General features: G+C 35.3%; 2 protein-coding genes across 2 annotated transcripts; both read right to left on the reverse strand.

The window, feature by feature from the left end:
- Window positions 1–269: 269 nt before the first annotated feature.
- LOC104894452 (probable calcium-binding protein CML44) lies at window positions 270–1,239 on the reverse strand. The gene has a single exon (XM_010680683.4). The coding sequence runs from the start codon at window positions 924–926 to the stop codon at window positions 405–407; it is 522 nt and encodes a 173-aa protein (XP_010678985.1). The 5' UTR covers window positions 927–1,239; the 3' UTR covers window positions 270–404.
- Window positions 1,240–4,628: 3,389 nt separating this feature from the next.
- On the reverse strand, window positions 4,629–22,297 carry LOC104894442 (UDP-sugar pyrophosphorylase 1). Its single transcript, XM_010680671.4, has 17 exons — window positions 22,028–22,297; window positions 21,808–21,912; window positions 19,630–19,746; window positions 19,372–19,512; window positions 18,853–18,952; window positions 13,099–13,226; window positions 12,951–13,022; window positions 12,784–12,848; window positions 12,543–12,603; window positions 10,412–10,529; window positions 9,441–9,565; window positions 7,659–7,735; window positions 7,304–7,409; window positions 7,154–7,213; window positions 6,456–6,536; window positions 5,564–5,803; window positions 4,629–5,042 (listed from the first exon to the last, which is right to left on the reverse strand). The coding sequence occupies exons 1-17, from the start codon at window positions 22,124–22,126 to the stop codon at window positions 4,875–4,877; spliced, it is 1,863 nt and encodes a 620-aa protein (XP_010678973.1). The 5' UTR covers window positions 22,127–22,297; the 3' UTR covers window positions 4,629–4,874.
- Between the last annotated feature and the right edge of the window lie 413 nt (window positions 22,298–22,710).

The following is a 22,710-nucleotide window of genomic DNA, read 5'->3' on the forward strand; positions in this document are numbered from 1 at the left end:
TTACTAAATGGATCAAAGAATATGTGCGATTACTAAACGTATTAAACTGGTTGGTTACTATATAAATTAAACTAGTCATTATATTCAAAAAGGTAGTTCGCTCTATTCTTAATATTGAGTTTGAGTCATTGACTAATTGTAGGTGGTCACTATATCTATTATTCGAGATATGTCTTAAAAGACTCCTATATATAATAATCTGAGTGAATCAAAAATGTAGAAGGGTTGTATAATCAATTCAAGCAATCACTTAACTAATCACATTTACATTCAAAGAAAGAAACTTAGGTTGCATTACAATTTACAATAACTGATACATTCCACTAATCGAGCTTCAATATTAACACATTCAAGCCAAACAACAAAGCTTGAATATCACTTTTAGCCCATAATAATCTAAAAGTTCAATGTGCAAGCATCATCGTTTTAAACTCACTAAAATCTACAAATCCATCACTATTAACATCATATTTACATATAATTCTCTCACAATCTAACCCCCCATGTTTCTCCCACATACCCAATTTCCATAACACACTTTGAAGCTCTTCAGAGGAGATAAGTCCATCACCATTCAAATCAAACACCTTAAAAGCCTTGTACAATTCATTATCTTCCTCTTCTTTCTCCTTCATCATTATTATCTCTTGATGATCATTTTCATTTCGTCCACCATTATTTCTAACATTATTATTATTATTCTCTAACAATAATGTCTCATAAAAGTAGGAAAACTCATCAAAATCTAAACCCTCCTTACCCACCAACGAAGCGAGTTCTTCTTCAGTGACTTGAACGCCGGTCTTCTGTAGGAGCCACACGAGCTCGTCGAGGCTTAATAGGCCGTCATTGTTTTGGTCTAGAGAGTTGAACATGCTGTGAACGTCTGAAGGGCTGAAAACAGACATGGTCACACAAACAGACATGATATAGATATATCGAATTAAGGAGATTTAGATTTTAAGGTGGCTTTTCAAAGTTGTTGAAATGGCATATGGTATTATGAAGGAAAAGGCATGCATTTGCTTGCATTTATATGAATGAAGATTATGTTTGATTGTTTGGCATAAGTTTAAATAATTGGTGGAAATTGTATGACAAGTACGTATGCATGCCAATATTGATGTGGTCGTAAGAAGGTGAAGATGGATGAGGAAGCTTCTTGGAAAATGATGTTTGACAGTTTGAGCCGTGGAAGATATATATGAAAGCCTTTTTAATCGTTTCTTTCCTTATACAGTTATTAAAGGAAATTAAGGTTGAAGGAAGAAGGAAGAAGAAACCTTCAATAAAAAAGTAGTTTTGTTAGTTACTATTAAATGAAAAGGACCAATCATTTTCTTCTGTGGGCTATCGACCTAAAGCGTGTCAAATAAATCAAAATCTTCATTTTATTGGGACACATCTTTTTCATATTACACTTTTAAAATATATTTATTATAATTAACTGATAAGAGAAAATTGTACATGCATAAATTATGTGATAGAAGATTTTAAGTAGACTTAGGTTACTAATCTAAATTTTATCTGATATGCTCTGCACTTTTCTAGTCTGATCTAATCTGGTTCGGTGATATAGTTTAAGTGAACTACTTTGACTATATTATTACTCTAATTTATAAGAAAAATCATATTCATGTAATATCTTGTTGAATTCATCAAGTTTCAATAATATGTAATTATCAAAAATCTAATTTTTATAATTTTTACTAATATGAAATATATTTTATAATTAGTAACTAAAATTAATAGTCATGTCTAATCTGATTTATAACAAGAATAAGTAATAAATCCTTCAATGAGGTGGGGTGAACATTACCTAAAACCTTTTATTGATGTTAGGTTATTTAGCATGAAAGGTTTCAATAAATTCTGGTATTACAAATTAGGACAATTTATGGCTCTGCCAAATTAAAGGAATAGTCTTATTCATGTGTTTAGAATGTGTCGGTCACACTCCACGGATATCAATATTGTAATAACAAAATTATACTTCTATATAATACTCCATTTAATTACGAACATGTGTAACTATTGAAAAAGAATGCGAGATCCTAATCCGTATTTCACATTTTCAGAATTAGCAGGAAGAAGCGTAACCATTAAAAATAGAAGATCCTAAAAGCATACTTAATGGTTGAACTCTTATAGGAGATCATCAAGTATTTTATTACTTTATCTCTCCTTCACATTATCTATACCAACCATACTCAAGAAACTCTATTTTCTTACTCTCATGGTTAGACCAATTTTTAGGTTATTAAATTCTATCTCCTATTATTTACCATATCCCAACATAGCGGTTCTAGTAGCTGTTAGCGATTGTAGTAGCGGTATCTATTGGGGGTAGCTGCTAGCTGTCTATTAGTAGCTGTCAGCGGTCAGCGATTGAATGAGTTGTTTAATTAGAAGTGTTTGGCAAAAGTAGCTGTTGGAATTGTAAAAGATAAAAAAAATTAGTTAATAATTCTACATTATGCTAATATATAGGGTTTATTTGCTAGACCGCTACTTCTAAATCTCAAACGTTACTTGTAGTAACGTTCCACAACCGCTACTCATAATCTACTCCAACTGCTACCCGCTACTACAACCACTACCTTACCAAACACTCATAATTTTTTTAAGTAGCTTTTCAATCTTGTCCAACCGCTAACCACTACCTCAAACGCTAGTGCCAAACAGGGCCATATTTTCTCTTTCCTTTAGTTCATCCCAATTTTCACCATATCTATCATTTTTGGTTAGTTAAATATGTATTATTGACTAATTTCTCTAATTTAATATTTTATGTGAAGCCTGAACCCAAAAAAAGTATGTGGAAGAACCTAATATTAGGCTCTATTTATAGAGGGAGAAAAAATAGAGTCTAATAAAAAAAATTACAAAATATTTTTTTTACTAAAATACGACCGTTATTCGATATAAAATAGTAAAAAATCATAAATAATTCTCTACAATTATAGCTGTTGAGATGAAGCATTTTAAGCCATCTAATTTTGACGCATGGCCAATAATATTGCGACATGTGGCACTTTATTTTTCCCAAACTCAATCCAACTATTTCTCTCTCCTAATGAATGATTATTGTAGATGAACTATTTATTCTTCTCTCTCCTCCCTTTTTTTTCTTTTTTTTTCTTTTTTTAATAATTGTTTCTTTCTCTCTCTCCTCATAAACCCCTAAAGATTAACCATTGACAACACTATAATCCGTACTTCACATATTAGCGAATTTTAACTAGTACTTTATCAAAGTTAACGATCATCTATATTACGAATATTTGAATGAAAACAGAAACCTCATGTGACATATGTCAAACAATTTGGTCAATTTGGTTCAATTATGTTCAGCATTATATTAGTGTACCATCTTTAAAAGGACTTCCAATAACTTCACCTAAATGTTTGTCTATTACATCCAGTTGTGTGGGGTGAGGTCTCACATAATGTGCAGTTCAATCTCAAATTTGGGTTGAGATCTCACATAATGTGCAATTCAATTTTAAATTCTGGGTTGAACGATATTTTATACATCTTTCGTAATTTCAATCTGCAACGGTCTTTCACGTTTTAGCTAGTCTGTTGGTTCTTTCAGTAGTTTGACATAGTAACTCTAATCTACAAGACTACAACACATAATGCTCCCTTTGGAGCCCCCCTACCCCCAATTCCACGTCGCAAGAAAATATATTTCCACAACTACTAGACTTCTTTGTGGTCTTTGGATAAAGTTTGATTGTTTTACGGTAAAACTGTTTTCATTTGATGGCTTCTCGAAATATTTTGTAGATGTAGCTTGATACTCTACTAATTCACAAAATATTAGAGAAACCATCAAATAAATATGATCTCTCTTACCGTAAAACAATCTTACTATTTATCATACGATCCTTATTTTTCCTAGACCATGAATAATAGTTTCATTGAGGTTTTTGTCTATACATAACCGGCATGAGTATATAATATTTCCTTCCATGAAATTACAAAAAATATCTATATTACTATGGTCCATTTCGGACCATCACTATGTAGAGGCTAGCAATTTTTTTCCAATTCTGCCTAGTAAATTAAATAAAGTTAGTTTATCTGAGGCATGGATGAGGAATGTCCACCATACCTTCAAAAAAAGGGGAGAAATAAAGAATAGGGCAAAGCCACAATTTCGTATTTAGGGAGGGAGATACCAAATTCATGGCCTTCCAGAAGTTGAAAAGGCTTATGTAGTGAAGTGAAATCTAGAAGATGTTGATGGGACAAGTAGTATTAGTATAAGACAATATTCTGGGTAGATGAGGAAGTAATGAGCAAGATGTAAGAGATAAAGATGTTCATGACTTGGTTGTATTTATGCCACTAAATTGAATACTACAATTTTTTCAATCATTCAATGATTCCAATCCTCCATAATTGATAAATCAACTGTTTTTTATCAACAACAAAAAAAGAACTGATAAATCAATAAATAAATAATAAATAAAAAACCTCTAATATTGAAACAACATACAAATATTTATCAATTTAGTCATTAATTATTTTAACGACATTTAACTCCTGCTTTATTGGACGAAAAATAATGTTTCAGCGGAAGTAATATACATCTGCGTCAAAGATCGTGGAAACACATGGGAAGATAAGTTTGGGACTAGCATGTAATACGCATATACAAGTTTGATTGTTATTTGAGTTTCTGACCATTTAAGGTTTGGTTGACATACAAATCAATGAATACATTTACAATTGAAGACTGCTACGCGAACTTCACACGCTAAACTATAATTTTCTCATTATTTAGTGAAAGGAATATCCAGAGAATTATAGGAGGAGACTAAAAAAAAAACTCTTACGATCTTATCCTTGGCTCATGGTTTGCATCAAGGTTTCAAGCAGTAATTCCCAGGTTCTCGGAAATTTCCTTCAAGTTGATCAACCTTGCTTATTCTGAAGCCTCTGATCCTTATTTCTTCAGGAATACGAGTATCTTTATAATCAACATTTTCTAGGGTCCAGCCTACGTTTTGCACAGAACCTTCCACTTTCACCTGTAGGAAGATGAAAATATGAGCACAAAAGAGAATAAACACGAAGCATATGAAACTGGGCAATTTGTTATTGTCTTCATTGTTTCACCATCGCAATGTCATCTCCGAAAAATGAACTTCCTGTTATCTTACGTGAATGTTCATTTGAAATATAACTAGGCATTAGTTTTCCCCTTCACAAGTTTCCCCACCCAATCGTCTTGTAAAAGAGTCCCCATTAACTTAATTTGTGTGCGAATTTAACCATATGAATCATGCTCTACTAGTTTCAAAACCAATTCCTCAATTTTGCAATGGGATATACAACTATCTTGGAAGGTGATGATGACACGGGGAGTTCCAGGGTAAATTATCAAAAACTCAAAAAACAATAAGTTATCTAACATTTCAAAATAATGAGTGAGAAATTTATGCGTGGGTGAATTGAGCTTAGACGCATTAAAATTCATTAATACAAAGGGAAATAGGCGACCTTTACTACATTTGCACCATGCCAAGAATTATGATTTATCAGTTCATACCTCTGCATCATCAATTGCGTCTACAATAAGAGTTCCATTCAAGGAAAGTCCCTCGATGAAAATATTTCGGCCCTTGAGAACCATGGTGGACTTCAGAGAAACAGAGCAATTTCCTCCAATTTTTCTTTTTACATCTGAAAATGTTAGTGCCCATTTTGGCTTCCAAACAATCCGAGGCCACACCTCCACTTCTTGTCCGTTATACGCATGCATTACTGGGTCAGCAATTTGAACACCCGCCTAGCACAGAAAGTAGTTGAGTAAAACGCAAGCTCTAACCGAGAGCTTATGAGTAATATGTGAGTACTGACACCCTCATTCAGATTAAATGGCAAACAAGGGAATCATCATATTATGGACCTCGAACCATGATCATCAAAGTCCTGGATGAACAATAGCTCTAAATGTTTGAACATAGCAATTTTACTTTTTACATTTACATGTTCTTCTTGCATCATGTTTCTTTGAGCAAACAGGTAAATTTTATTTAAAGAAAAAAATTTAATTTCTAGTCACTTTTTTTCATATTCACATGATCTTTCAATGATATCTCGTGTTTTTTTAACATATACATAAACTGTTAAAAGCATATAGGTAACATATTCAGACCACAGGAAAAAAAAAAACTTTAAACTCAGAGAGCAAACTTTTCTATGTTAAATTGTTTTGCTGATATGATTAAATTATATTCATTATCTTATTAGTATATGTTCAAAACAAAATTACCTATATGTTCAAAATGTGGTCCAGGACCAAGATATACTTTGCGCAAAGACGGGTTCAATTAAGTCAACAAAAGCTAAGAGCTCTTCTATGAAGGTACCAACATAAAACACAGAAAAGTAACAAAAAAGAAATTCAAAAGATTGGCGTCATCAAGTAATGTAACTACCTTTTTCAAAATTAGGCTGTGTGCCCTGTAGATGGCCATTTCACCAGAAGTTGCACTATGGTATGGATTACCCTTTGGGACCTTCACCAATATGAGAACCATTAGAGCAAAATTTACAAGATCCTGGCAGCAAAAGGCAAAGAAAAGCAACCATACACCACACGCATATATGACAGGAATCTAGTAAAGTTGTAACACCTTCGACATATTGCATAAATCCTGGCATAGTAATTTTACTGAAGATAACGCAAAGTTGCATAAACTATTACGAAAAAAAGGGGTCGGAGAAGCAAATCACATGGAGCCCCTATAATAAAATTTCACCTAATTTTATTCTTCCCTCTCTTAGTTTCCAACCAAATTTATTTTAAGGTCAGGGAAGAAGACGGAACAATAGCTTTTCATCATCTTTATGAAGTGGGCTTCTAAGACAATGTAACATTTTAAGCTTACAAGTTACAAGTAAATACAATGTACCTATGCAGCACGGCTTATTCTCCACTGGTGCATAAGCAAGCCATGGATCCCCCTATACTGAACATCGTGGTCAGTTGGTCATTCTATTTTTATACTTTTTTTCTCTCAAGTTCGGTTCCTAGTGAAGGGAGGTTAGAAGCAGAAATAGGATTTCATCATGTTGATGAGATGGGCTACTTAGACCATGTAAGATTTCAAGTGTACATGTAAATACAATATACCTTTGCAGCATCCTCAGGGTTGTTCTTCACAGGTGCATAAGCAAGCCATATATCCATCACCTAAGACAAAATTGAAATAAAAAAGATGGTTCCAAGGTCTTCCAGGTAACAAGAATGCCCGTTATTATATATAGAAAGGATTTAACTTACAGTAAACCCAACCCTTGCAGTTGGAGGTAACGTCTTTGGGTAATCTTGCATCATGCACTCCAATCGAGTAGAAGACTTGAAGGAAGTCTTTGTAGCATCCTTATACCTACACATGGAAAGAGTTTGACGATCAATAACATAAACTCTACCCACTGGAAACAGTAGAGCAGTATAGCCATGAGAAGAGCGAGTACAAGTATATCAAATTAAAAATTATCAGGATGCAAACACGTACACAGCTTCAGTTTCATTGGCAAGCAAATTAGCAGTGAATAAATAACAGTGAGAAGTCTTACACTCAGTAACAAAGTGAATGACAAATAGATGAGTAAAGTTCAAGGAAACAGTAGATTACTTGGGGTTAACAAACTCTTTGATGGCACCACCTGTCTTCTTGAGTTCCTCAATGTATGATTCAAGTTCCAATATTAGCTGCAGAGTAACGTCACAACCTCATGGGTCAAATTTACAAGCAAAGAAGCAACGCAAACAGAAACTGTAAAGGCACAAAAGATCCAACCCCTCCCCCACCACCCCCCTCTTAAAAGAAGGGAGTCTTGTAGCAAATACAAAAGCGGATTTTTCCTGCATCAAAATTTTGTTTCCTGGACAGACAAGGGCATACCTGTCTCCTAGAACCAAGCAAAATCAAGTCAAATACTCAACCTATAAGGTGAGCACAGCTAAGATTTCTCCAGAAACAACAGTGAGCCACGAACAAAGATTATGTTGGCTAGAAGCTATCTACATTCTAGTGCAAACTCTCCTAGAAGGTTGAAATAGAGTATAAAGAAGGTAAAACAATAGCGTTATGAGAGAGGAGAGAAAGAAGGTGATGCACAAGTAGACGCGCCATCCGAGCACAGAGAAAGAACAAAGAAGAAATATAAGCAAACAAATTAGCAAGCAAGAGCCCTCCACATCATTATCAACAAAACTGACAAGAAACAAGGGGGTGGAATCAGGTCTTCCACACTATCAGGGGTATGTTACAACAATTTTTTGCCTGCACTGTATGTGTTATAATCCCCTATCCTCTGAAAGAACTTGAACAACCATTTCTAAAAAATTCCCAGCACATTTAGTGTAACAGAAATACTTTATCTAAACCGATAGATTTTGCGGATTACATATTCAAGGCTAATTACAACGCACAGTCGCACACTCACCAAACAGCATTTAACCATGAAGAACCCAGGTCAAGGAGCTGTCATACATGTACTTAGGGGCCTTTCTTTAAAGTACGAAGACAGTTCACATTATTCCATTAATATCTTAGGAAATGTTGGTATTGTCTGAAAGAGGCCAGTGACCATATCTTTACACCCAGATGAAATGCCGAAAAACCCATCCTAAATGCAGGAGGAAACAGAAAATCAATGATACAAGGAACAAGAGTCGATGCGAAACGTGGTACGGAAACGGGTACGTGAAACGCTACCTTGGGTGAATCGGGAAGTTGGGTCAATTTTTTACTGATTTTTTTTCAATAAATTTAAAATATTAGAACTCTTAGTAATCCTATCAACATAGAATTAAAAAATGATAAAATAAATGTGTTGGTCTTTGATTTGAAAAAAGAAAAAAAAAATTGGAAGTTGAAAAGTCAAAAGAGTTGCTCTTAGTGACTTATCCATGTGAGTTAGGTTGTATGTTAAAAAAAATAGAAGAGGCAGTAAAAAAGTAATAAAAAAAGAAAGAGTGGTAATGTGTACAGTTGTATCATTGGTTTTCTAATGATTACTTTTTTATTTTCCCCATCACGTGGATAGGAGTAGAGCATTTTTTACCATGGTGAAGAAGTGGTAATGTGGTATACAGGTGTATCATTAAAATTACTTTACCCAATACTCTTTACCACGTTTTTAAAAAAAGGAAAAGTAGAGTAAAAGTACTTTATTTCAGTTTTCAATCAATTCTTCCACAGTTCCATCCTTTGTTCTCCTTTCTCTTCTCACTGTGCTCAACAATGGTGGCCTGCGAATCGGGACGTGGATGACAGCGATCGGGAACGAAAAACCCAGATCGGAAAACATGGCTCCGTCCCTCGTTCCTTGTATCACTGCAGAAAATTACCCTTTTCTGGAGGGGGGAAGGGACTGGCATGGGTAGGAAAACAGTTCAATTCAGTCTTTACCTGATTAATATTTCCAGGGAAAGGTGAAAACCCAGTCTCACAGTTGACATCTCCTTCAGAGTTGATAGTTGCTCGAAGCAGAGGATCAAGTTGATTGTATTCCACATTGATCACCATCGTCCTCCCTGAAGTTCAGCTTACTCTTAGTCGAATATAGAGAGCACATGAAAAAAACCTACATCTGCCATATGTGATTTATCCTTATCCTAAATATGTGGTAAAAATTTCTAAGTACATATTTAGCGAGTGACCAAGGCACCAAGCCTTGGCTTCGACACGGAGCATGCCAAAAAAACTTCTTAGGTTACAGAAAGCATATGAAAGCAAACAAGACAGCATCCAAATCCACCATCTTTAAAAAGATACTATCCAGTTTCAGGCAGAAAAAGTTCAAAGGAGAGCAGAACTGAGATAATTGAGCATTATAAAGATGTGACGTAAACCATGCTTCAGCCGGAGCAATAAAAAGCGTACTTGAAGTCACAATTGGCAACTATAGGTGCTACTTTCTTAACCAAAAGAGGAAAAGGCACAATTATGCTTTTCTTGTTACCATTTGACAATGAACTTAATGCACGCATAGGAAAGAAAGAAAATAGATTCATTACCCCTTCACTTGTAACTCATAGAGGACATAATAATGTTATTGACTCTGTCCCATAATTTTGCATACTTGCCTTTATCGGTTGTCCCAAATTCATTGCACGCCTCTCTGTTTTGAAGTAAACTTTCTATTACTTTCTCTCTCCCACACCACACATTCTGATTCCTTCATCCAATCCCACACTTATCCTTACTTTTGCTCTCTATAACCACTATATCATCTCCATGTCAAAGGCAAGGATGCAAATTAATATGAAACATAGGAAGTATCTAAGAAAATAAAGTTATAAGATGTAGAAATAAAGAACCAGCACACTGAAAAAGGAATGCCATGATTTAAAATCTATCCAAGAAAGTTTAGTAAATACCATCAGCATGTGTAAGCTTAGCAATGCCTCCAATAGCTTCTTTTGCTTTTCTAGGAACTGCAAGAGAGTTAACCTGGTACTGTTTAGTGGCACTGACTCCCAGTGATGCTGGAATTGCCTACAGTAGCACAAATATGAAGACAAAAATGAGGCAAAGAAGACAGAAGCCACAATACATGCTCAACAAATGTGTAATAGGCCCAACTATGACAAGGAAACTTACAAAAGAAGAAAGAAAATTAGAGGAAGAAGATAGAAGGAAAGAATTTTATTACTGAAACCAAAAGTAACAGCTTTCCACAACTTTCAAGTGGCTTGACGGCACTCCCAAAACAAAGAGAATATCACAAGTAATTTCTGAATGCCTCTCTCCTTCTGCCATTCTACCATATATAAGAATAGATACTCATTACCTCATACTGACATTGTTATAATTTCCACATCACGTAACTAACTCAACTGGCATTCCCTAAATTGCCTTTCTTCAGGCACCTCACATATGTGAACTTCAGTGGAGGTTTGGGTGGTTCAAGATAGAATGTTGTTCATGCTCTTAACTAGCCGTGCACACTTATATGAGTTATATCCATGCATGAATATGAACAGAGAATAACACACAAGGTCAGAGTCCAGTGATGTTGGAAGTGACTACGCCCTAGATCTGAAGAATTTTCATAGAGAATATGAGAAACGAACATTTAGGAAGGCTAAAGGAAGGGTAGAGACATGACCAAAAAAGGTGAAATATTCATGCTCAGCTCAGTGAATGTTGCACAGGCTCTTCATTATCCTTGCACACTCAGTTATATTATTAATGTTCTATTGATGCATGGGTCTAAGAATTCTATATAGAAAAAAAAAAAAAAAGCACAAAAGGTCACGCTGTCGGGAGTGACTTAAATGCCAAATGTGAGGAATTCTTATCAGAAAAATGAGAAATGAAAGATTTCAGAACGGAAGGGAAGGCCAGGGACATGTACAAGGGAATTTTAGGACCAATTCTCAGAACGATGAAGACTCAGCTGGAATCACCTCTTCAAGCACAAAACTCTTGTCTCTATTTCTAAATATAACATGAACAAACATTTCATGTACTGGAAATTATGCCACTTCTAGACTATTTATCTTGAAGTTCATGCAAAAAGACCCTATATCATCACGTATGTAGCAAATTATTGATTATAAGACCCTAAATCATCACGTATGTAGCACATTATTGATTTTAGTAGTATTCTCCTTTTGGTCCCAAAAATGCTTGACAAACTTCAATAAAGATTATGACACAAGGGAATATCAATTATAGTTGTTCTCCCGACTGTTTATCATATTCTTATTAATCCACCATTTAGGTTGTGTCAAAGAGATATGAATTGAGGATTGAAAGGTCTTAAAGAACAAACCACAAAACAATCCATGTACTCCAGTGATGCATACTCAATTACTAATTGCTTTTACGGCCCGTTTGGTAGTCAGTAATAAAAGTTGGTAATGGGAATGAGTAATGTTACAAGGGAAGGACCCCTAAAATCTCCATGGGGAGCCAATTTCAACCTCCAAGTTTGTGTTTTTTTCCCTTTTGAGAAGCAATCTCACCCCTAAGCTTGTGTTTTTTTCTCCAAATGGAAGTCATTTTCATTAGCACTCATATCAAGGTGGTATTGGATGGGAATGAAAATTTAAGAAGAAAATACACACTTTAGGATGAATTAACATTACCATGGGAGTGAACAATGCTTTTCATGACAAATTTACATATAAACTCATTCCCATTACCATCATTTATAACAAACTACCAAATGGGCTAGTAGGGAAATTCACTTAATATACAGTTTTCTTTTTGGATAAGATATTATATTTTTTCCCACTAACTATATTACTCTTGTCTTTACCAGACAACTTTCCAAGGACACCTAGAAAAGGGTATTTGATAAGTTTTAAGGCACCATAATAGGATTGCAGGAGAAACTATGAACTGTCCCTGTACCCAAAGTGTCACTAGAGATGAAGAAGTTCCAGTGCCATCGATTTTACAATGCGCAACACATGGATATATCTGAGCAATACTAAACCTGTTGAACAAAAGAACCTTTGTCCCTGGGGGAGAGGGAACAAAGACCAAAGTTAAACCAACCTTGAAGAGAAGTCCATTTGTATCTTGAAAGAACAAAACCCATTTTACACCAGCATCATGCCTGATCAGAAGGCATTAAAAATGAAATCAGAATAGAGGAGTCCTCTCCTCAACTTAACAGATTAGAATTCACCGTAAGTACATTAAGCAGCAACAAAAATTTAGTTATCAATAGAATGAAGTATTTTATACTTCTATATGATATAATAAAATTTAATCCCTGCAATAAGAAAATACATACCATTTGTTTAGAAGACCACTAGAATACAGAAGTGAATGCACATCGCCATGGCCATGAGGCTTTGTCTGCCACAACCGGCAACAAGGAAGATTTATACCAGGAAAGGTTACACAACAAATTATGTTCAAAATAGTGTAGATTCATGCATGCAACAATATAATGAGAACCTGGATTCTGTACTTATTTTGTGGGTCCACTGCAAGCCTGGCATCATTATCAGCTAAGCAAGCCACTTTTTCCTGAAATTGTCCCCAATACATCTTCTCATAAATTGATTATTCAAGTAGTTTATGCCCAAATAATATATTTTGGTACCTGCTTGACAAGTGAGACTTGTGTTGATTTCATTCCAAAATAAGCATTTGACTCCAAGAGCGCCAATGTCCGTGCATGAGTGTCATCAGAAGTCATAATAGCAAGAGGGATCTCCTTAAGAGGTTCTCCTACATGTATAAGGAATCCATTTATATTTGAACTTGAGGAAGAAAAAATTATTGATTCACTTGACCGCAAGACAGCACTCGCCACACGTACATAAACATTACTCCCTCCGTCCCATAATATTAGTTCTGTTTCCTTATAAGGTGTCCCAAAATATAAGTCTTATTTCTATTTTCAATCAATAATTATTCCCAAAATACCCTCATGAAAATAGTTTAATTCCCAAAATGTCATCATAATTTCAGCTTTCAATGCACCATTATTAATGACAAAATGGAATCTTTTACCCCATTGAACTCCTCTACACATTAAACCATGCAACATTTAATGACAGATTTTATTTTTTGTTAAAAAGAAAAAAACAATGCAAGTGTTTCTCAATAAAAATAATTTTTTTTATTCAAATAAAACAAGATTCCATTTAACTTTAATTCCCGCGTAAAAACAGAACCAGGACTTATATTATGGGACGGAGGGAGTAATTCTTTTGGCAAAATTAATTAATTCTTCAAAAGCATTCCATATTGTGGTGCTCCCTCAGAAGATGCAACATAGTAAGTCAAAATCAATAGACAGAAAAAACCGTGGATGGTGAGCTCATAGCCAGAGACCACGCATACAAAGCTACTGTATATAATACTAATATATCTGTCCCTACTATAAATCTGTGGCTATCTCATTTTGGTCACCCAATTTATAGTTAATATTCATTATATCATACATCTTAAATCAGAATTTCTCACAACCCTCTTAAGCTATTAGATGACTTAATTAGAACAATGGACAATTACAATGTTAGAAGACAAGACCCACTTAAACAAGAAATGACAAAGGATAGAAAAACTTCCAGCTCTAATTTGTATCAGCTAAACCAATGAGATGAAAAATTCCAACCCTAAATTGTATCAGCTACACCAATGAGATGAAAATTTTCAGTGGCATTAGCAAGACAGAGATCCCTTTGTTCCCAAATCTTACTTAGCTCTCTCTCCCAGTGTATTGGCACTCAGTGCCTCCTATATCTCTTCTAACAAAATGCAACAAAAGCATTATATTTGATGTTCATTCCCTTCCAAAAGCAAAGACTACCCTGGTTCCCCAAACAGTCTACTCCATAAACGGTCATCAATCTCATATGGAGAATCTATAATTAAAAAAAATTCCATATTTCCTTCGATTATTTGAACAGCCAGCTGGCCCCTGAAACTTTAAGCATGACCAAGTGATTTTGTGAAGAAGATGTCCGAGAAACGCCTCCACCTTAGTTTTAAGAAGCGCATCTTAGCGCCAAGCGAGTGGAGGCGCGGGCCAAAACTCCTCCAACAAGCCAGTCACAGCGCAGTACGAGAGGCACAGGGAGGGGCTTGCTTCTAGAATCAAAAGAGAAGAGCAAGGCACTTCCAGCACGCGCTTTCTGGGACGAGGCGAGAGAAAGAGGAGATCTGAGTTCAAATTCATTAAAAAAACACAATTTTTATTTCACAGTAACAATTACCCAGTCTTTATCCTGCAAAATCGAGCAAAAGCCCTCATATGGTTGCATTAATTTCAATGGCGGACCCAGGAATTTCAATTTGGGGGTACGGAAACGCAAAAGTATGGAAAAATAGTGGATAAATTATTTAATACTAAAATATGCATAGTGATACTTATACAATCCAAAATAAGAAAAAAAAAGTTTATATAGTTCAAATTACATTCGCATTCTATGAATCTTCATATTTTGAAATTGAAGAATGATATCTTTATCTGGGGAAAGTATACTTGATTTCAATCTTCAATTTCAATTACACACTAACTAATCAATAATATCAACAATTTACAAGTACATATTCAAATAAATAACGAATCTGACCAACATTCTTCTATATATTATATAAAAGTATAAAATAATCAATTAATTAAGCAAAGTAATCATTTAAAATCGAAAACAAAATTTACAACAATAAAGCAAGAAATAACTCATTATACCACATGAATGAGAGAGAGAATGTACTTTGACCGTAGAGTGTGAATATTGCCTACAAAAACTCTCTGCTTTTGCTTCCTCAACATCTCTGTTTTTTCTTTTCCTAAAATCTATTTTTAGCTTTTCAAAAACTTCAAACAATAAATTCAACTTCGGATCTACGAGAAAGTAATTCAATTTAGTGATTGATTTCAAATTTGAAAGGGAGAATTATGTGAGGATCAAGGCCAAGGTAATGATAGTACCAACCTTTTCATGCAAGAGGTGAAAGCAAATGCAGAAATTGAGGAGTAATAAAGAATGAAGATCCCCCTTGTGAAGAGGTTCGAAGTTTTGAGGAATTCCGGTTATGGAAGTCGTCTTGCAATTAGTTGGGTTTGCCCCAAATCAATTGAAGAAAAGAACACAAATTTTAGGTGAGACCGAAGAGAGAAAATTGGAAACAGTTTGTTCTTTTCTCCAGGATATAATACTTTCATGAGTTCATCTAATACCTTTATTATACTCTCCATCATACCACCATGGTTTCACTTGCTTTTTCCTTCCTTTCTGGGATTTTGGCTTTCCCTCTTGATTTCTTTTTTTTTTTAATTAAAGCTTTTTTTTTAGAACTGGGGATACAGTTGTACCCCCATGTCCCATTCTCGGTCCGCCACTGATTAATTTAGTTCATTTCAACCCACAAATTTTAATCTCTAATTATGGAAAACCCTAATTAGAGAACTGCAAAACCAATATCTCAAATTGGTGGTTGTTGGTTCGTCAGAAGCTGCTGGCGAGACTTGCCGGTGGCCGACGGCACTATCTGCCATCTCCTTTAGCTGCCGACAGAAGTTATCTTCAGGCTAGTTTAGTTTTCTCTCTTCGGTGGCCATCTCAAGTGGCCGCGGAAGAAGTTGTCTACAAGCTAATATAGTGTTCTCTATGTTCAGTGGCCATCTCCGGTGGCCGCTGACAGAAGTTGTCTTCGGGTTAGTTTAGTTTTCTCTCTCTTCGGAGGCCATCTACTACCCTCTCTTTCTTCATTCTACTCCTGTTCTCTCTTTCTCCATCCTCTCATTAGGTTGTCCATCCATTTTTCCTTCTTCATCCCTTCCTTTCCTCTTCGATCTATTCCCTTTCTTATCTGCGATTACTCGGTATCAGCATTCTTTTAAATTGTTTTTTTCTTCTTTCCCCCCTGACTATTCACGTGACAGATTCCTCCCCCCTATGTATAATCTTTTTTTTTTCATTGATTAATTGAAAATCCATTTTTTAAAATCAACTAAGGAACTCATTTACTAATGACTGGTTCCTATTTTTAGAAAATAAAAGATTAAAAAAAGTGTGCCTCGTCTATCAGATCTGCTCGCCTGCACCTTACCCCTCCATTTGCCTTGTACCTTGCGCCTTCTAAAACTAAGGCCTCCACTAGGCCAAAGTTTAACTTTACAAATGAAATTAAATGATGGAATGACAGATGCTAAGGAGGACTAAACACGTTAATGTAGACAGACTCACAAGGAAAGACACATAATGAATCACCTCAATATGGCAGACGGTCACCGCATGAGGTGCACCATCTATAGACTTGCAGGATATCAGCATCTGGTTGATCCGAGGTAAAAGGGTCCATTATTGACCCATTCAGGCAAGAAGAATATGAATATGGAATTAAGTATTTGATATCAGAGTTTGACTTTGATGGACTCATAAAAGGCTTTCACAATAGAGGCTGATGTTCACTTGTCTATTTTTCCTCTGATGACATCTTATATCTTATAAATCGTTTGTTTTCGTCTTCTCAAAATGACACTACATCTCTTTTCCAGAAATATAATAATATAGCTACTTCAAACCATGAAGAGACCCCCACCTCCTCCCCCCAACCCCCCACCTCCCCGGGAAAAAAAACCGAAAAAGAAAAAAAAACGCAGGATCATCAATAAACTGTGCACAAGAATACAGAAAATTAGAAGGCTCTTGGGCACCTCGGAGAAGAACTTCTTTGTAGTAGACAGATGAACTTTTCTGTAGGAGGAAGAACTTGTTTGTCTCAGCAGAGCTCCCTAATAGTCCTTGCCCTAGAATTATTTCTCTCTCAGTCTTCATTGAACTCCTCTACATTTTTTTCTCACATTATCACCTCTGAGACAGCACATGCCCCAAGTCCCAATTACGGCAGATCTTCCAATGGAGCGATTTACCACCTCTCCTGCCTAAACTTGATTCATTTCCATCCTCAAGGCACCATGAATTCTCCAACCAACTAGAAGCTTTTCTTTGTGCCCCAAGTAATTAGTGAACTGCTGATATATTGCCTTAGCAACTTCTTAATTAAGTCTAGGAAAGTGTGCATCTGCACTAGAGCTTTATAAGTAAATAGGAACAATTATGTCTGCATCGATTCTCATAGACTTAATCAAATGCCTCAATGAATAATCCTCCATTTCTTATTTGTTGGCATGCTAGTTGACGCATTGTCTCCTTAGAAAAGCACATAACATCGGGTTACCGTTCTTCTTTGTTTGTATATAAGTGGTATATTAAGGATATACTACCTCCGTTCTTTTTCTATTGGAACAATTACCACTTTGGGTAGTTTCACATCTATTGCAACAATTCCACTTTTGGTAAATAAAAAAAGGAACTTTAGTTGACAATATTGCCCTTACTTTATCTTATTAAAACATCATTTATTACTCACTTTGCCTCATAAAGTTGCTTATACTTTATTAAGAATTGATTTCTCTCTTACTCTACTTAATTAAAGAGGTACCTTTATGCTAAACTACCCACTTTTTCCACTTTCTAAAAAACCGTGTCCAAACCCATTGTTGCAATAGAAAAAGAACGGAGGTAGTAGTTTGGTAAAGAGCACTGGTATAAGAAGTTCACCTGAGAATTTAAAGAGAGCAGATGGTGGTAGAAAGAGATGGAGACATCAGATCAAGAAAAGACATATGTTACCTATTCTGATCCCCTTTTAGCAAAAGGTGTAAAGGAAAAAAGAGAAAGGATAAGGATCATTTGGTAAGATGCTGGCATCCAAACTGTGATGAACATCAAGATTGGGATTTTTCTATGATGAAGAGATAAGGGAAAGACCTTAAACATAATGTAAAAACCTTACACGGACTCGGTCCATACTAAATTAGTGTGGACCTGATGCTAATTCATGTGATTTATGGAAAAAAAAAAGGGTCACTATATAAAAAAAATAGATATAAAAGATGAGTAGATATAGATTGTAAAGTTTGACTATGTGGAAAGAAAAAGTTTACTATAGTGAAAATTTTATCATGATTAACTAATGTGAGAAATAGTGACTATATCAAAAAAAAAAAAAAAAGGGGTCACTATGGTAGATAGTAATTGTATAGTGTAACTTAAGATTTTAAAAGGTTACTATATGGAAAAAAAGGGTTGCTATGTTAAATGAGTGGCTTTGGTCTATAATAATATTATTGTGGACCAGGTCCACGCAAGACTAACTCAAAACATAATAAACCAAGAGCATTATAATATAGAAAGGAAAAGAAATTGGCTCTTGAGCAACAATAAAACAGATTTTGATAACGCAAACCTTTAACCACTGCCATAACACATATCTTATTCAGTCATGGCCCATCAGATTGAAAAAATAAAGGCAATTGAGAGTATTTTGCATCACCAACCTTCAGCCAGTCTGCAGCTAGCTTCTTGAAGAGCAAGGATAGACTCTATGTATAACTGTAAGAAGCATGTTCCAGTGGAGGTTTCGGAAGGAAGAGCAACCTGCAAGATTTAATGAGAGATCGATATAATAATCTCATGTTGCTAAATAAATTTGACTCAGTCTGCTTTAACATAAGATTGCATCTATGCTCCCTTCAAAAAAAAAATATATAGTTTTTTTTCTACATTATACCTCTGTGTTTCTTCCGTTTCTAAGTCACACCCCAACCTCTTAAAAATTCCACACGGTACCCTCCAACTCGTGGATAAGACCATGCAATCACCATTCAATAAATCGCGCAACGTCTTCAAGCAACCTCTTCCTTATGGAACCCACCAAACCACCCAGCAAAAAGCATTGACGGCTACTTTCCAGCAGATGGAAGATAAGTTACCCCAATACCCCCATTAACTTGCTTGCTTTTAACCTTACCATAATCCCGGGGGGAGGGGGGAGAAACATGTAGAAGATTCATTACCTTAATTCCGTTGTACCCAAGACGTTCTCCAAGACCACCAGCAACAAGAACAAACGCAGCATTTTTTGCTTCCTTTACACCAGTCTCTTCATATTTGATGAAGTTCTCATCAGCAAAAGTCAGATTTTCACCTGTTGGAACCTACATGAAAATTAACAACACATAATAGAGTAAATTCATCAGAAGCAAGTATCATCTAATAGTGAGGCACCAGAGATTTTGCTCAATTCAACTATCAGTATGAAGCTCATGACTTACAGAAGGTGTAAATCCATCAAAAGCATTCTTTCCAGCCTTTGAGTCTGCTAGAAGTTCTTTAGCATTATTTATATATTGCACCAAACCACCAGGATAGCTGGAATTGAGGCGAGCAATCTGGAAAAACAGAAGAAGAGCTAATAACATTTAAGGATTGTAAAAGATAAAATGAAGAAAGCACTACACGGTAAAATGAAGAAAGCACTACATTCAAAGCAGTATATATGCCATGAAGCCACAAGGACATCATTTCACAATCTTCTTTCTCCCTTAACAAGTTTCAAAATTAATAAAGTAAGCAAAAACAGTCTGAGTCCAAAACAAAATCAACTAAATATATTAGCCCCTATCAAGCATATTATGCAATAAAAAGCCATATAAACAATTTACCAATCCTGCCATTACAGTCATTTCATAATATGACATTCTTTTTTAGTTGCAAATCATTATCATCATAAGGACAGCAAGGAAGTGCCTTCCATAAAAAACTAGCCGCCAAACTCATAGAATCACCCACGCATAAGAGACGAGTTTTCTTATGACAACAAAATGAAAGTGTTTTTCTTTTATCCTTTTCTAATTCTTTTTAGAACAAAATTTATAGTTTCAAGATAGTCAATAGATTTTCTTTAGTAACTGATTTCAGATATTAGGAGGGGAAAAAAAAGGATTAAAGGGCAGTGCAAGGATGTGTCTCAGTTTTTATATATAGCCAACATATAGAGCAGGGAAGAATCAGATGATTGATGGGGAGTTTGACTTTTATTGTAGTAGTGTAGTGCTTCTTGATCTAAATATGCCACTTACCCAATCTTTTAAGTATGAGTGTGGCCATCTTGTGTAAAATACTTACATTTTACATCAGCTAGAAACTCAGTACATAACAGTTGAATATGTGAATAGTGTCAAAAATTAAAACAGTAAGAAAGTATATTATTTACTCCCCCGTCCCCTTTTATTTGCCCCATATTAAAATTACCATAAACAACCCCACTTTACTCTCACATTCACTCTATTTTGATCCCAGTCGAACCATTTCTATCTGTAATTAACTCCACACAACCAAACATTAAAACAATTGCCCCAACTCAATAGGACAAACCAAAGGCAGACGGAGTGAGTATTATCTATCAATATTGTGAAGTTTAGCCAAATGTAGCAAATTTTAGCAGTAACCATATTATACAACTAGTTTGCTCTAGTACTTCCAAATTCCATCAAACAACAAAACTGGACTAGCAACAGAACAAGTAAATACCTAATCTGGGTTGCTAAATGACGCCCTATAATTTCCTAGTAACGCCCTAAATACGTATAAAATACTGTATTTTTATACTTTTTATTTCTTTTCTCACTTTCTCGCCTTCCCTCAAGGCCTCACTTCCCCTTCCCGTTTCCCTTCTTCTTCCACCCCACCACCACCTCCAAGCCCCATCACCACCTTCAAACCCCATCACCACAACCACCTTTCATAATGCTCATAAGAGTACTTTTTCACCCCTAAGAATTAAAAAAATAAGCACCACCACCACCATCTTCAACAATGGACGCCACCACCACCACCTTCTTTGTTTCTTCTTCCCATCACCACCACCATCTTCACTCCCATCACCACCCTTCTTCTCCTCCTTCTCTCACTGTTTTTTTAATTTTATAAAAGAAAAATAAAAAAGAGGCGTCCATGGCAGGCGCCTCATCCTGTGGTGGAGCACCTGCCATGGACGCCTCTCCATATTTCTTTAAAAAAAATCAGTAAGAAACTCCTAGAAGGGGAGAAGAAGAGTAGACCTCGATCAGGTGAATCACGAAAGTTGTCAAGAAGTTGAACAACACGAATGCGGACAGATCCAGTGGCACCGGCAGTATGTACAAGAGCGAAAATGGAGACATTATCTTTCTGCACTAATTTTTTAATAATCCAATAGCTTTCCGCATAAATTGATGAAATTATCAGCAAAAACATGATACAGACAATCTCCCTTTATCAATTACTAACTTCAAGAAACGATGATTTATTTTTCAATTACTAACTTCATGGAACCGTGATGGTGGATTAGTGGTGGTAGTAGGGAAAGGGGAAGAGGAGAAGAGAGAAAAGATGGTATAAATATACAGTATGCAAATACCTGATCAAAATTTGATTTAAAAAATTGATATAAAAGTAATTCAAAATTAAACCTGATCAAAGAAGGCTAATTTCTCATCATCATCAACACCAGGTTCAGGCCATTCATCAAAGACATGACTCTGCCCATTCTGAATCAACATCTTCGCCAAATCGACCTAAATAAATATATTAAATTCTATACAATTAAACACTTGCATTGCCAAGATTACACAAATTGAACTCAGTAAATAAGAAAGATGATGAGAAATGAATGAACATATATATACGCACATAATCAGGCGAAAGAATATTGAGATTTCTCTGGAGATTAGGGCAATCGAACTCGGAAATATCGAGGTTGGCAAGTTGATCCGAGGTGGAATCCGCCATTGGAGAGTGAGTCGACTCAGCGATTTACGGATCGGCGACAGCGAAGGAGGGTATAAGACAGTGAGAGGAAGTGCGCTTTTTGCAATTTTGATTTTTGCGTAACAGAAACTGAAAGAGAGGGATTTCTGAACCGCCCTTTTTTTATACGGAAGAGAAAAAATGGTATGGTGGATGGAGGAAAAAGCTTTTTTTAATCATTCGTTATATTTCCCTTTTTTGACATAAGTGGGATTTTTAAAGATTTTTTATTTATTTAAATCTCTATTCTATATGAGAAGAGGGGTAGGACACAAAAATATTAGAAACCTCATTTTACCCTCATAACATCTCTATTCTAACTACTTACTTTAATGAAAAAAAAAAAAAAAAAACTACCTAATTAATTTAAAAAATAAAAAAAGATATTACAAAAAGAAAACCATCAACAATTCAAATATTCCTAATTTATTAGAAATAAATAATAATTAATTTAATTTTCTTCATCTCCTAAAAAAATTAATTTTCTACTTATCTTCGCACGCATCGCGTGCATATAAAAACTAGTAAATGTTATATGGGAATAGATGATTTTAGGAAGGAATCTT

Source organism: Beta vulgaris, chromosome 1, assembly GCF_026745355.1.
Source record: "Beta vulgaris subsp. vulgaris cultivar EL10 chromosome 1, EL10.2, whole genome shotgun sequence".
Taxonomy (NCBI): Eukaryota; Viridiplantae; Streptophyta; class Magnoliopsida; order Caryophyllales; family Amaranthaceae; genus Beta; species Beta vulgaris.

Excerpts from the sequence above, each read along its gene's own strand:
- LOC104894442 (XM_010680671.4), bottom strand. The coding sequence starts at position 22,126 with ATGGCGGATTCCACCTCGGATCAACTTGCCAACCTCGATATTTCCGAG. Across the intron at positions 19,513-19,629 it reads TTGATGGATTTACACCTTCT|GTTCCAACAGGTGAAAATCT; the intron begins GTAAGTCATGAG and ends ATTTTCATGTAG. Across the intron at positions 9,566-10,411 it reads TAAGCTTACACATGCTGATG|GGAGGACGATGGTGATCAAT; the intron begins GTATTTACTAAA and ends GCTGAACTTCAG.
- LOC104894452 (XM_010680683.4), bottom strand. The coding sequence starts at position 926 with ATGTCTGTTTGTGTGACCATGTCTGTTTTCAGCCCTTCAGACGTTCAC.